This window comes from Ursus maritimus, unplaced genomic scaffold (assembly GCF_017311325.1).
Source record: "Ursus maritimus isolate PB19 unplaced genomic scaffold, ASM1731132v1 scaffold_8, whole genome shotgun sequence".
In the NCBI taxonomy this organism is placed as follows: domain Eukaryota; kingdom Metazoa; phylum Chordata; class Mammalia; order Carnivora; family Ursidae; genus Ursus; species Ursus maritimus.
Genome location: NW_024426996.1, coordinates 48857893 through 48872709, shown reverse-complemented (window position 1 = coordinate 48872709; position 14817 = coordinate 48857893). Strand labels below are relative to the sequence as shown.

General features: G+C 41.8%; 1 protein-coding gene across 1 annotated transcript in view; it reads right to left on the bottom strand.

Annotated features, from left to right (window-relative positions):
• Positions 1-4356: 4356 nt before the first annotated feature.
• The window catches only part of PHOX2B (paired like homeobox 2B), a 41126-nt gene continuing 30665 nt past the window's right edge, over positions 4357-14817 (bottom strand). Inside the window, exons 7-9 of the mRNA XM_040624916.1 lie at positions 12184-12257; positions 5837-5955; positions 4357-4414 (exon numbers count right to left, since the gene is read on the bottom strand). Coding sequence (XP_040480850.1) covers positions 4357-4414; positions 5837-5955; positions 12184-12257 — 251 coding nt within the window. The remainder of the gene's footprint in view (positions 4415-5836; positions 5956-12183; positions 12258-14817) is intronic.

Genomic DNA, 14817 nt, shown 5'->3' with positions numbered 1-14817 from the left:
CTTTTGTACTTCTATACTAAAATCACATTGTTATTTATATTGGCAAAACAATTAGAAAACATTCTACATATCTAGCAATAGGGAAATAGCTGTGAAAATTATGGTACATCATTATAATAACATTCTACCATTGAAAAATTGCATTTTCAAAAACATGTAATTTAAATTGTTAAAATACTGACACTAAAGGAGCGCCTGGGTGGCTCAGTCGGTTAAGCATCCCACTGATGATTTCGGCTCAAGTCATGATCTCAGAGTCATGAGATCGAGCCCCCTGTCAGGCTCCACATTCAGTGGGGAGTCTGCTTGAGATTCTTTCTCTCCCTCTGCCCCTCCCCCACTCATTCTCTTTCTCTCTCTCTCAAATAATAATAAATCTTTAAAAAAAATACTGACACTAAAATACTACAATAAAAAGCCATGATCTCAAATGATACATATTATGATTCAAGTTTCAAGTTTTATAAGTAAAATAAATTATGTATCATATGTTTTGTATTCTATATGTAACCCAAGTGTCCCCAGGTTTCAAGATTTACAGGATTGAGTTCCCCATAATATCCAAATATAAATCCATGCCCCATCCTACAGGGCTCTGGGAAGTCTGGTCCTCCCTTCAGTTACTTGTGAGGACCTTCAGCGTGTCCCGATTGTGGTTTTCCACCTTCCAGCCTTCCACGGCTGCCACTGGCTTCTTCTTCAGGCCCTTTTCCCTATTTCGTCATTCTTTTGACACTTAAGCCCCAAACATGGACACAACCCATCTCTTCTTTATTCTTCAGACACCAGCTAACAGAGGACTCTTGTGGTCTAATCGACTTAAATATGGCTTAAGGATTAGCATGGCCAAATTACAAGGTAAGAAAGAAAAACACCAAATTACAATTCATGTGTCATTGCTCTTTCAATCCATTGGCCACACCTGTTCACAGGGCGCCATGTCTTTTCCTCCTCCTTAGCTGTGGCCTCTGGCCAGCTGTGGCATGAAAGACACACTCAACGAGAGTTTGCTCTTTCATTCTATCTCTCTTCCCCTCCCTCCCCATTCCTGCCCCTTGGAGTGCGCCCTTATATACGAACATGCCAGAGGAACCGGACCACGTCAGCCGTTAGCATGATGATTTCTTAGGGCTACCCTCAGTCCACAATGAAAGCAGCCTTTACCTTACCAAATGGCTCAGTTAACATCTCAACCTAAAGAAGGAGCACAGACCTGGAGTTGGAATGTCCAGGTTCAGAGTCCGGCTCTACCGCTAACTACCTGTGACCTTGGGCAAGTTGTTTATCCCCTCTGTGCGTTAGACATGAGGCATAATAGAACATACCACAGAGTGTTATTGTGAGAATTGAATCGGAAAATGTATTTAACATAGGACATATTCTAGCATATAAAAAATGTTCACAGTTTCCATTAGCATTGGTATTACCCAGTGTTGGTAGTAATATACCACACGCTACAGCAATAAAACTACTCTACCATCATTCAGGGCTACAGTATGAAAAGAACTCCGGCTGAACTTGTATCTCTATGGCTAGACAGGCTTATCAGTAGAGCTCTTCGAAGGAAAGAGAGTCTACCCCCAAAATAAACTCTAGCCTACATCATTAGGGCCACAAAGAGTGCAGAAATATTTGCAAACCATTGTGCAAAATAAATATGTACCAACTCAAAAGGAAATAAAATATTGAAATACATAAACCAAAATACTGATAGCAGTTATTTCTGATTAGTGAGAGAATGGGTGGTTTTTATTCTATCTGCATGCTTTTGTGTGTTTTGCCCACCCTGACCATCCATTGCTTTTATAATATGAAAAAATAGGAACATTACAAAATATAGAAAGAAAGCCTTCTTCTAAATCCACACCAGATAAGACAGTTTATTAGAATTTATTCAATTACAAAATTCTACAATGAAATGTAGTCTCGGCTTAAACAAAGAGAGAATTCATCTTGGTATTTGGTCCTGGCAGAGCCTCGCCATCGTGGGGCCATGTTACTGTTCTGGGAGTGGCCTGCGAGCTTTTCAGCTGCTGCCCCTTCGTGCAGTAATTAGAGATCTATCCCCCTGGGGCTGACTCGGATCTTAACGTGAACTTGTAGCCTACACCAGAGCCTCATCTCCATTTGCAGTTTACGTGTGCAGCATTCCCCCTCGCCCTCAAAGTGGGTTGCAAAAACCGCTTCCATAAAACTTACGTCAGTTGTCTAAAACCACAGTGTTACCACTTTCCAAGTTTATTATGACCTCGTATTTGCATAGCAGAATGTACTTTAAGATAGGAAGAAGGATCCAGGTAGAGGTTAATGGCAAATGTCCTCTGCCCTCAGAAATACGACAATTAGGATGAATCAGAGGCTTCTGATTCTGAATCAGATCTGCTCTCCTTGAGAAAATAGCTCGAGAGCCTTTTTCTATCCTGCTAGTCCTTGAAAAAAAAATGCCAAAGCATTTCTGACTGGGTTCTGTCATGGAACAGGAGCCTAGGAACAGCTAATAACAAAGGCTGACGATAGACGAGCAGTTTAAGAGAGTCCTAGAAAACATGGTGATTCGACATGGAGGAGCGTTTCCCAAAGTGTGTTCCTCAGACGTATGATACAAAATACTCTTCGAGGAAAGAATTCCATGGTCAAACATGTGTGAAAAATACTGCATATCCTTTGTCTTGGAGGTGTAGAATACAAATTAAAGGCCCAAACAGTTCTGTAGTAGCCCATTTAAATGTGTTAAATTCACATTTTCCTAAATGTATTTCATCAGGAAACTCTATTCCAGACTCTTCTCAAAAAATCTTCTGACACTTGGGTTCCACAGACTACACTTGGGGAAACATTAACTGAACGATTAATACGTTTGGGAAATCATGCAAGTGCCTTGATAATAGGCAGACATGTTTTTTTTAACTCTTAGACCATTTTGTAATTCTTAATGTCCAGCCTCAAGAATGGCAACAATAAATCCAACAGGGATACTTGGGTCTGGAATTTATGAAAGTAGGAAGTGAAGGCTGATGGGAGGGAAGAGCCAGGGCCACTGTGGGAATGGCTGGAATTCATTAGCACTTTTTATCCAAGGGCTGACTTCTGCTAAGAGAGTTCCAGTGGAAAGTAGTGCTTTCATTAGGAACTCTGTCAAGAATATGACTGAAGGATTTATTTCTCAGTGCAGGAATAATAATTCCTCAAATACAACATTTGCGACACATCAAGAGACTGAATACTGAAGGAAAGAGTAATTTCCCTATCTAACATGTCCTTCTCCCTCTTCCCTTCACCCCGCACTCAGGAGGAAGACCTTGAACACTAGTATCCAAGGATCTCAAGCACTGCACCCTGTCCAGAGGGCCGGTGGGCCTCAACCCATCCTAGAACTTGTATAACCACCCTGAGCGAGATTTAAGGAGAACAGACAACCAGCATGACGTAGTATTGAAAAAACGTTAGACAATCTGTCCTGATAGACAACGGAAAGAATGTATGAAAGTCAGGAAGCCGGTGAAAGGGGCTGATCCTGGTCATCTGTTTGACCCGCTAAACCAGATTCTTTTCTGGTGCATCTCGTTTGGTATTTCAGAAGAGTATCCAACAGACGCCATTGTGTTTTCTATTTGGAGAATCTTGAATGGCAGACTTTACCACTTGCCCTTGTCTAACTTATTTATTTTTGTAAAAAGGTGGGGGGGGGGAGTAAGGTCAAGAAATATCTTTTTCTTTAATAAACCATTTAATAAAACATTTTTGTTGTTTTGGTAAAACATTTGTGGTAATTCCCAGCTTCAGTGACGCTTATGTTCATCCCCTCGTACAGAATTTGAGAATGATTTTTGACTCTGAATTGAACGAGTATGCACATCAGTATACTTTTATGTGAGTCAGAGAAGAAATGTCTGAGTAACATAAACGAGGAAACTCTTGAACAACCAATCTCACAGTCTCTCCTTCTGTAATAGCTCTCAGAAAAGGGCCTCAATAGAAACACTGAGATTTCTAATAACTTTAAACTCACTCTTGTGTTCTTCACTTCCTATTATAACAGACGCCCCAGAGATGGGGACTCTTGAATTCAGTCTCCCAGAGTAGCCTTCCCAACATCCATTCTACAGCAATCATGCTGTGTAGGTGAAATTAACCCCTCCATCAGCTCCAAGGCTCTGATCTGATTGTTAAAATCCATCAGGATAATCCCACCCCCTTGTCATGCATATTGGTTCCAATGGCCTTGGCTTAAGCCAATCAGTGGCTCAATCAGCAGGAATCTCAGAATTTTTGTAAGATAGTTGAGGAAAGCCTTCTATCTTTCTTTGGATAAGAGAAAGGAAGCACGTGGACAGAACTGTATTGACAGATATCCTATTACCTCAAGGGGTCCAGCCTTAGGGTGAAGCCCGCACTGCAGATGACAGATGCAGCTCTGAAAAAGTAGAAGAAACAGAGCCAACAATGATATCATTGAGCTAACCAGTTCTGAAACTCACACCACGGCAGTTTCATGAAATCCATTACTTCCCTTATTATTTAATCCAATGTGAGTTGGTTTTCTGTTACTTGGAATGAGAGGCTTCCTAGTTGAGGCAGAAATATTGGGCTCTGGCGCACCCATAAAAATCACATTCAAATTAACACAGGTGCTTACAAGTTCATTTCTAGTAGTACTTGGGATTTTTAAAAAGTATATTATTATGCTTATTTTAAGGTCAAAATTTAATAGGTTCTTTAGTTTTTCCTTATTTGTCTTTGCCTTTAATATCATTGTTGAAAAAATAATAATATCATTGGTTTACCTTTCTTCTGCTTATTCTTCTTCAACACCAACCTCCCGACTTTCCCATTTAGAGGGAAACAAAAACAAGAGGGAAAAGTTTGACATCTCTTTTTAAGTCAACGCAGTTACTTCTACCTCATAAAAAATTCTAGAAAGTTGGCTTTAGTGATAGGGTGTGGCGGGCCTCCTTGTTACAAGAGGCCTACATAAGCACGAAGTGCAGTTACTCCTCAGGCTACCCGAGTAATGGAAAACATGTGTGCCAGCCCAATTTTGCTGAAAAACAAAAACATGGCCAGGTGTGGTCAAATCCAAATCCATGGTTTCCCCCAAAAATTCCACATTGCATTTCTTTGATTTTCTAAGAATCATATCGTTTTCTCAATTGACCTTTACTGGAGCTGGAAGGCTAACCGATATGGAAAAAATATAATACTTAATATTCAAATACTTAAGTCTAGGGTTGAAAGGCCTCTGTAGGCAGGCTTCTTCTGGGTCCTTTGGAAAGCATACTACAGTTTTCCTTCTTCAAGCCACAAGGCAAATCTCCAATTGACCATATTTGGGCCAAAGCACCAGAAAAATGAATTGTGTGTATAAGACAACACGTACGTACTTAGCCCACAGAGATTCATACTATTTATTTCAGAGCCAAGGTGATTCCCTTCAGCAACCTGTGCTCTAGTTGGTAGCCTAGCGGGCAGAATTAGCGAGAGGTTAAAAGAGTTATTTCTACTTGGTGACTAACCCCATTTGATTGTCTTAAGTGTGTCTGGCTTCTAGAATGTGCTTTTATCTCAGATGATTATGAATGTTCCAAGTGGACTCATTGCAGCCACCTGGCTTAAGGACTGTAAGGCACTTCGGAAATCAAATTTCAGGAAGGAAGATTGGTTTGAGAAACAATGAACAAGGAGAAATCTTCTCTTTGCAGAGCTGCTGTGTGTCAAAGTTTATCCTCATTATATTATGGTAGGAAGAAAAGAACAAATTAAGACATTTAACTGCTTAAAATTTGAGACCCAATTACATTTAACACTGCAAATCTTGTTACAGGACCTGTGGGCTTACCTTTTCCCTGTGTGAAGTCTGGTGTACGTTAGCAAATAACGTTTTTTAAAAATCACGGAATAGATCTGAGCTAAGTGGATAATCACCGCTGCACATTCTCTACCATAGAAAAGAAGATCCTGCAGGATCCAAAGAGTTTTATAATTATATCAAAAGTCCTTAAAAAGAAAACCTTAAAATATGCTGCTTCCTTGCCTACCATGGCTAGCGCCAGCATGCTTTAAATTAATAGCAATTAGGTAACTGCACAAGTTCTAATTTCTAATATTAGGGGTCATTCAAATGCTCGAACTATCCTTTTAAATTGGCTCCCATAGTGAAAGAACCATTAAGGTCTCAGTGATGTTCCAAGAACTCTTCCAAACAGAGAGAGAGAGAGAGGGAGGGAGGGAGGAAAAGAAAGGGGGAGAGAGGGGAGAGAGGGAGGGAGAGAGAAAATTGGCTCCTTTTCTTTGGCCAGTAACCCATGTTTTAATTGAATTTTGATGACATGATGGAGGTTGCACTGTATTCCAAGTCTATATGCTAAATTAACAAGGCTGTCTGCTTAGTTTCCTCTTCTGAAGGCGCACTGAGATGAGTTTCTGCTAATTCTCTTACATAAAGCATGAGGTCTATGTCTCCGATTCCTGCTTGGTGCCTGGAACTGTCACATTCTGCGAGCTGGTGCTATGCCGAAGCACAAGGTAGCTGGTCTGAGGAGGAACTGACTCCTAGCTGAATAATGTTCGATCTGCCAGAAGAATCCATCTCAATATTTCAAAGGCACCCACTGAGGTATTTAAAACTTCCTAACAATATTTTTAAAGACTTATTTGTGCATCTCTTTACAGAAAGAACATGTCTCCAATGTTGAGTGCAGGTCGTTCATATTCGTCTATAAAATAAGAGTGATGAATGGAGCAATTGAGAAAATAGGTAATTTCAGCAAATTCTGGCACACGATTATTCATTCACTCCCCGAGCTTCAGGCTTTAAGAAAAGTTGGGGGGTAAACTCTACAACTCATTTTTCTCTTTATTCTGAATAGTTTCAAATCCACAGTCTTTGTTTTTTTTGTTTTTTTTGTTTTTAGTATAGTCAACACATAGTGTTTCTGGTGTACAATTTAATGATTGGACAAGTTTAGGCATTATGCTCTGTTCACCGCAAGTGTAGTTGCCATCAGTCCCGTTACATCACGATTACAATATCATTGACTGCATTCCTGTGCTGCGCCTTTTATCCCATGATCTACTCATTCTATAACTGGAGGTGTGTATCTCCTCTCCACTTACACCCATTCTGCCCAACCGCCCATCTCCCTCCCCTCTGGCAACCATCAGTTTGTTCTCTGTATTTACAGGTTGGAGTCTGCTTTTTTCTTGTCTATTCAATTTGTTTTGTTTTGTTTTGTTTAGATTCCACTTATGAGTGGAATCATATGGTATTTGTCTTTCTCCCCTTCTCAGTCTGACGTATTTCAGTTAGCATAATACCCTGTAGGTCCATTCATGTTGTCTCAAATGGCACAATCTCATCTTTATTATGGCTGTGTGATATTCTGTTGTCTATATGTATATATGGCAGCCACAAAGTTCCCAGGTGGCCAAGGACAGCCAGAGACCCAGGGCTTGGGTTTATGCTAGAAAAAACTGATCCTCACACGTCCTGAGACACAGGTCTAAACTTCAGGCAAACTCCTCAGATCTAGTTTGGTCCAGAACTCATCTCTCAAAATAGACCAGCTACCAAGAGTCCGCAATCCATTCATCCCATGATATCCCCTTTTCTATGATACTGTTATAGGTTGAATTGTGTCACCCTCAAGATCTGTATATTGAAGTCCTATTGCCCAGTACCCAAGAACATGATCTTATTTGGAAATAAGGTCATTGCAGACAGAATTAGTTAAGATGAGGTCATATTAGAGTGGGCTGGGCCTCTGATGCTATAGGACTGGTATCCTCATAAAAAGAAGAAATTTGGACACACACATATGCACACAGGGAGAGTGTCACGTACACATGAAAGCAGAGATTGTGCTGATGCTTCAACAAACCAAGGAACCCAAAGATTGCCAGTGAGATGCCAAAGTCCAGGGGAGAGGCAAGGAACAGACGCTCTCACAGCCGACAGAAAGAACCCATGCTGCCAACACCTTGACCTCAGACTTCTAGCTCCCCGAACTGTGAGACAATACATTTCTGGTTGTTAAGACACGCAGTTTGTGGTACTTTGCCACGGCAGCCCTAGCACACTACTACACCACCCAAGCTCTAGGATTCAAATGCCCCAATAGCATCATGTGTAATCCAAGTTCCGATACAGAAGTCAGAAACATCTATCTTTAGTGATGAGCAATTTGTCGTGTCTGGGGTGGAGGTAGTCTAAAACAGTAGGGCTAGAAAGCCAGAGATTTCCCCTATTCTGGAGGATATAAGCTATACTGACATTAATTGAAAACACTAAACAAAAGCTCACTTTTGACTATTGTTTGCATGTCATCAGAGATCAGGTTAATCACCTCTTCTCTGGGTCCTATCTTCCCCAAGTGTGTGATGACAGGCATAGCAAAATTTCCACCTCTGTATGCTATTAATTTTTATGTTGTTACTTCTCACTGTAAAATAATATTCTCAATGACAAAAATTTTCAGAAACCATAGAAAAATACAGTTCACATTTATTCTCCAAAGAGAGAAACCAGTCTTTGGAATAGAGCCTGAATTTTCATTTAATAAACAACTGTTACATGAAATGTTTATTTGCCTCCAACACACTTTCAAAAGGGGCTTGTGGTGGCTTCCTATACATGCCTAATATTCCAAAGGACTCCTGAAATAGACTAAAAGTAGAAGCACTTTGGAATGAATATAAGAACCTCGTGGGCCAGAAACAGTGACGCTAACTGGAAAAGCATCAGATGTCACCAACATGTAGTCCCTGATGGCAGGGACTTTGCCTGTGTCTGCCCCTATATGCTTTGGGGGCTACTCCAGGATTATTGCAGAAATTACCTAGAAATGCGGCCACGAATGAGAGGCAATTATCTGAAGACATTTTTCAAAAGATTGTATTTATGGGGTGCCTGGGTGGCTCAGGCAGTTAAGCATCTGCCTTTGGCTCGGGTCATGATCCCAGGGTCCTGGGATCGAGCCCCACATGCAGGGAGCCTGCTTCTCCCTCTCCCTCTGCCTGCTGCTCCCCCTGCTTGTACTCCTCTCTCTCTCTCTCTGTGTCCAAGAAATAAATACAATCTTTTAAAAAAAAAAGATTGTATTTATTTACTTGTGTGTGAAAGAGAGAGCAAGCAAGAGAAAGAGCACAAGCAGGGGGAGGGGCAGAGGGAGAAGGAGAAGCAGATTCCCCGCTGAGCAGGGAACCCTACACAGGGCTCCATCCCAGGACCCTGGGACCATGACCTGAGCCAAAGGCAGACACTTACCCCACTGAGCCACTCAAGCACCCTATCTGAAGACCTTTAAAGGTGGTAGGCTATTTAAGGAAACTAGTCTACCTAGCATTCTGTAAGCTGCTTCACAGCCAACCAGGGGCAGAGTCATTACTGAGAGTGGCCACAATGACCAGGTCTAAGCACCCTGGAAACCACTCATCTTTGAGGTATATTTGGTCTTCCAGAGTAGATAAAGATATTTCTAACACCTTATCTTTTTGTAGCAAATATATTTCAGCTGTTTTCAGAGTGGCACTCAGACGCTGCCAGTGCGATCGGTGACGTAAATGGTGTAGTGACTCTCCGGCATTAGCTTTCCTATCTAGCCTGATGTTCGCACCGGTCCAGAATCAAAGCTGCCGGCTTCACACTGAATGGTCTTTACTACAGCCCTTTAATTCGTGAATAACTCTGCTTTTAGAAAGTCAAACAGGCCTTGAGTTTTTATCCTCATTTGTCACTGAAAATTGTACTTTGTCTCCAATAAACCATGAACTGTTTTTCTTGCCAAATATTTGCTAAAATATTAAGCGGTAGGTTTATCAGAAATGATTACTTATTGAATAATTATTTCTTTCCACTAGCCATACCATCTGTGGAGACTAACTTTGGTTTAATTCATTCATTACATATGCACTGAGCATCTATTATGTGCTAAATACCAGGGGTACAAAGTAGAATGAGATAAACAGTCTTTTTTCCTTGACGAGCCTGCAGGCTCATAGCAGACCTAGACAAATAATTACAGAACAGGATGATGAGTGCTATTATAGGGGAAGGATGACACAGTGTATGACTCATAGTATAAGCTCAATAAAAATTTGATGAATGAAAGAATTGATGAATGATATGAAAGCACTTGGCAGGGACAACTAATCCAGGCTTGGAGGACCAGAGAAGGTTTCCAGGTTTAAATGATATTTAAACTAAGACCTGAAGGATGAGTAGGAATTTGAAAAAGGAGAAAAGGAAGGGATGGCCATAGGAGAAAGTATTTTAGGGAGAAAGAACAGCAAGTAAAAAAGCAAGGAGTCAAGAGACAACATGAAACCCTGAAGAAATTGAAACAAATCAAGGATGATTGGAACCTAGAGTCACATAAGGTAAAGCTGGAAGATCGGCAGGGACAAGACCCTGCACAGATTTGTAAGCAATGTTAAAAGAATTGAATTTTATCCTAAAAACAATAGAGATCAATGAGAAAGTTTTAGATGGCCAGCAAACACTATAATCATGTTTACATTTTAAATGATTCCTCTTGCTACAGGAGGCATCCAATACTAGAGAAGGAGATGATGGTAATCTGGACTGGGCAGTGGCACATAGGAAAAAAAGGTACCATTCAAGAAATATTTAGGAGATATAACCAAAGGGGCTGGGAACTCGATGCGGAGAAGGAAGGGGAGAAATGAAAAGATGATTTCCAGGTTTCTGGCTATATAGTGTTTCAGTTATCTGTATGGCTATATAACAAACCACTCAACATTAAATAGCTAAACAATTGTTTTGTTATTTTTCATGATTCTGTCAGTTGGTGGTGCACAGCTAGATGGTTCCTCTGGTGATCGGTACCCTCTCATGTGTTTGCGGTCATCCAGAGCTCGGGCTAGAACATCCAAGATGCCGTCAATACATGTCTAGGGCTTTGCCACAGATGGCTTGCTGGGAAACTGGCTCATCTGGAATGTTGGGAGAGTTGGGCCTCTCCCTTCTTTCCGTGTAGACCCAGGGCCTCACTGTTTCCATAGAGACTCTCCAGAAGAGTAACTGGACATCTTAGGTGGCAGTTCAAGCCTCCCAAAAGTGCAAAAGTGGAAGATGTTGGTGCCTTGTCTCAATACCACCACATTCTATTGGTGAAAGTGGGTCATGGGGCCAAATAGATTCAATATGGAACAATCCGAACACAGGAGGTATGGTTCATTGGGGCCACCTTTGGAGAATGGCTACAGTACATGGTGATAGCCTTCACTGAGAAGTAAAAAAAAAACAAAAAACAAAAAAACAAAACTGGAGGAGCAGGTTTGAGAGAAGGTGAGATTTTAAGTTGAATTTTGAGCAGACTGAGCTTCAGGTGCATAGGAGACATCCACTAAGAGGGAGACAAGGATAGGGATCTATAATTTAGGAGAGAAGCCTGAACTAGAGAGAGAGATTGGAGAGTCCTCATCATATGGTAATTGATACAGGAAGATTGAGTTAGAATGAGAGGACGGGAGAGTCCAGGGTAGAAGACTGAGAAACTCTTAATATTTAAAGACTGGGGGGCGCCTGGGTGGCACAGCGGTTAAGCGTCTGCCTTTGGCTCAGGGCGTGATCCCGGTGTTATGGGATCGAGCCCCACATCAGGCTCCTCCGCTATGAGCCTGCTTCTTCCTCTCCCACTCCCCTGCTTGTGTTCCCTCTCTCGCTGGCTGTTTCTATCTCTGTTGAATAAATAAATAAAATCTTTAAAAAATAAATAAAGACTGGGATTGGCTAGAGGAACCTTAATGGGAGATTGAAGAGATGAAGTCAAAGGAGTCGCAGGAAAATCAGGAGAGCTCTTCTTCTTCTTTTTTAAGATTTATTTATTTGAGAGCGGGAGATGGAGCGCGTGCGTGTGCTCCAGTCGGGGGAGGGGCAGAGGGAGAGGAAGAGAGAGAATCCCAAGCAGACTCCCCGCTGAGCAGAGTCAGACTGGGGGCTCGATCTCAGGACCCATGAGATCGTGACCTGAGCTGAAATCATGAGTCTCCTGATGCTTCCCCACCGGAGCCACCCAGGCGTCCCCAGAAGAGCTTTGATTTGCATGATCCAAGGAAGGTGGCAGAGTCAGATGTCTCCAAACAGGCTGGAAGCCAGAATAAGCTAGCTGAGAGTGCAGTAACAAAACCACCCCCCAAATCACAGCGGCGTTATTTCCCCCTCACGCTCTGCTGCAGGGCTCTGAGGAAGCTCACCGTGGACCAAGAGGCCAGGCGGGTCTCATCTGGCATCTCCGCCACTGAAAGATAAGGGCCCGAAAATCCCAACAAGGAAAGAGAGCGCATGGAGGGTCCCCCGTGCTCTTTGGTGCTTCAGCACAGAAGTCACAAAATTACCTTCCTGTGGAGGTATTGGCCAGAAGTAGTTTCAAACTAACTACAGGGGAGCCCAGAAAACCCAGTCCTTCTGTACCTCGAGGAATCGGAAAATAAAATAGAACTTGGTGACTCCGTGATATTGTTTTTGTGACAAAAGTCAAGTAGGGTGAAGACGAAAACTGTGTTTTGGATGGAGCAACAAAATTATCTTTGTATCCCAAGCAGCTCACCATCATGGACGTCACAAAAGATGTTTCTTGAGATGCTTAAGCTCTGACTGCAGGTATAAAGGTGCCTAAATCTCCTCCTGAAATAATCCCTAAGGACTATTCTAGACCTAAGGACCATAGCTTTGAATAACCAGCTCTCCACGCCTGTATAATAACACCCACCGAAATCATGAAATATCTGCAAGCTGTCTTCCATCTTGGTATAAAGCAATTGGATTTGGAACGTGTGGTCAATCTGACTGACTTTGCCTTTTCAGAGAGTCAAAAGTAAGAATCAGCGGAAACGGTGGCTGTGTGGAGGCTCTAGTCTAAGCCAGAATCTTTAATTCCATTAAAGAACAAATAATTAGAAATGACTGTTTCCTACCAGTCTGAATTACAAGATGATTATTTCCCTTTAACATTCACTGACTGCTTGGCATTGCAAGACTGTGGTATTATTAAAAATACACTAATTGTTGGAGAAAGTGGCCAATGAGGAGCAGTTTTCCAGCTTTCGGGTCAATTTTAGTTGCAGGGATAGGCTAAGTGGGACGGACTAAAGGTCCCATGAAAACTCCACTTATGGGTTTTTCAGAGGGTAGTCCTGGGAATATTGGAATGCCACTGTTCAAAAAAGCCCCCTTTCAAATCAGCTCTCCTCCTAATGTCGTAATTAAAGAAGAATTTAATAAATGTAAGGTAGTGATGAAAAAGAAAAAATATTTTGCCTCTAATAAGAAGAAATGATCAATCAGTACCAATTAGAGGATGAAACCACTCCCTTCATGGGGTGGGGCGGGGGGGAATAATTTAAATCTTCAGTAAATGGAAAAAAAAGAGAGAGAGAAAGAAAAGAGGCCTGGAGAAAATCAGCCCAAGGAAGTATTTTAGGGTGGTGGGTAAACATCATGTTGTCTTACAGGCACCATTTCCCCTAATGACAGGAAAGAATCAATTATTTTAAAAACATTAATGTGGAGAGTAAAGGATGCATTGAAATTATAGTTCGGCTCTCCCTCTGGCAAAAATCCATCTAAATTAGAAAAATAACAATGCCCAAGTAATAGGAGCGCACCATGCAGAGAAACTTTTCTCAGGAAAATTTCTTCATCGTTGCAACTAAGAATCACCACCACTAATAGTCTAACGCCTCTGCTTTCTTCACTACTCATCTCAAAGGAAGAACATGGAGTTTAAAAGCTTACAATCCTAACGTTTTTGTTTACTCCTTTGTTTTCGGTTTTTAGGATTTTATTTATTTATTTGAGAGAAAGAGCACAAGCCAAGGGGAGAGGCAGAGGGAGAGGCAGACTCTCGCCAAGCGGGGAGCCCGATATGGGGCTTGATCCCAGGACCCTGGGATCATGACCTGAGCCGAAGGCAGAAGCTTAACCCACTGAGCCACCCAAGAGCCTTATTTACTCCTTGGTAAATTATATTTGAGTTTCACAAGACAGCATGGCCCCACAAGCATGGCAATTTCTTTGACACACGCATTTGAGCAAGTGAGGACTAAGAGACATAGGGTCCACACAGTGAAAGTGGTTGATCTCATTGGGTCCACAGGATGGTGGAACCAGGATGGTCTATGCAGACCACCTGCAAAGCCATATATATAAGGAGCAGCAACCAGAGAGAGGCAGACACAGCTGGACATTTTGTTACCAATATAACCAGGTACTGAGGGCTTGCAGATGCCTGTGTCATGGTCAAAAGCCATCACTATAAACATATAATAATCTATGATTACCAAGGCGATGAAAAAGTAGAATTGAAAAAAGCAACTGATGAAGGCAATGGTTTTTCTCTTGGGTAAGAAATGAGCCAGCATCTGAGCTGGCATAACAGAGATCCACGAAGGAGAGGCGACTGAGGAAGAAGGCCACTGCAGCTCTGAGTCACTTCTGATTCACAGAGTCCTGTCACATTGCCGATGACTGTGAGAAGGGAAATAACTAGGAATACGACAAAAACTCAGCTCCCTCTGTCAGTCCCAGGATAATAAACTCGGTCATGGCGTGCTGTTTCCCCTTAACGCTGCAGCTGCTTAGCTTTCAATGAAGTCAAAAGAAGAGGAGAGAGAGGAGAAGAAGAGAAGAGAAGAGAAGAGAAGAGAAGAGAAGAGAAGAGAAGAGAAGAGAGAGAAGAGAAGAGAAGAGAAGAGAAAGAAGAGAAGAGAAGAGAAGAGAAAGAAGAGAAGAGAAGAAAGAGAAGAGAAGAGAAGAGAAGAGAAGAGAAGAGAAGAGAAAGAAGAGAAGAGAAAGAAGAG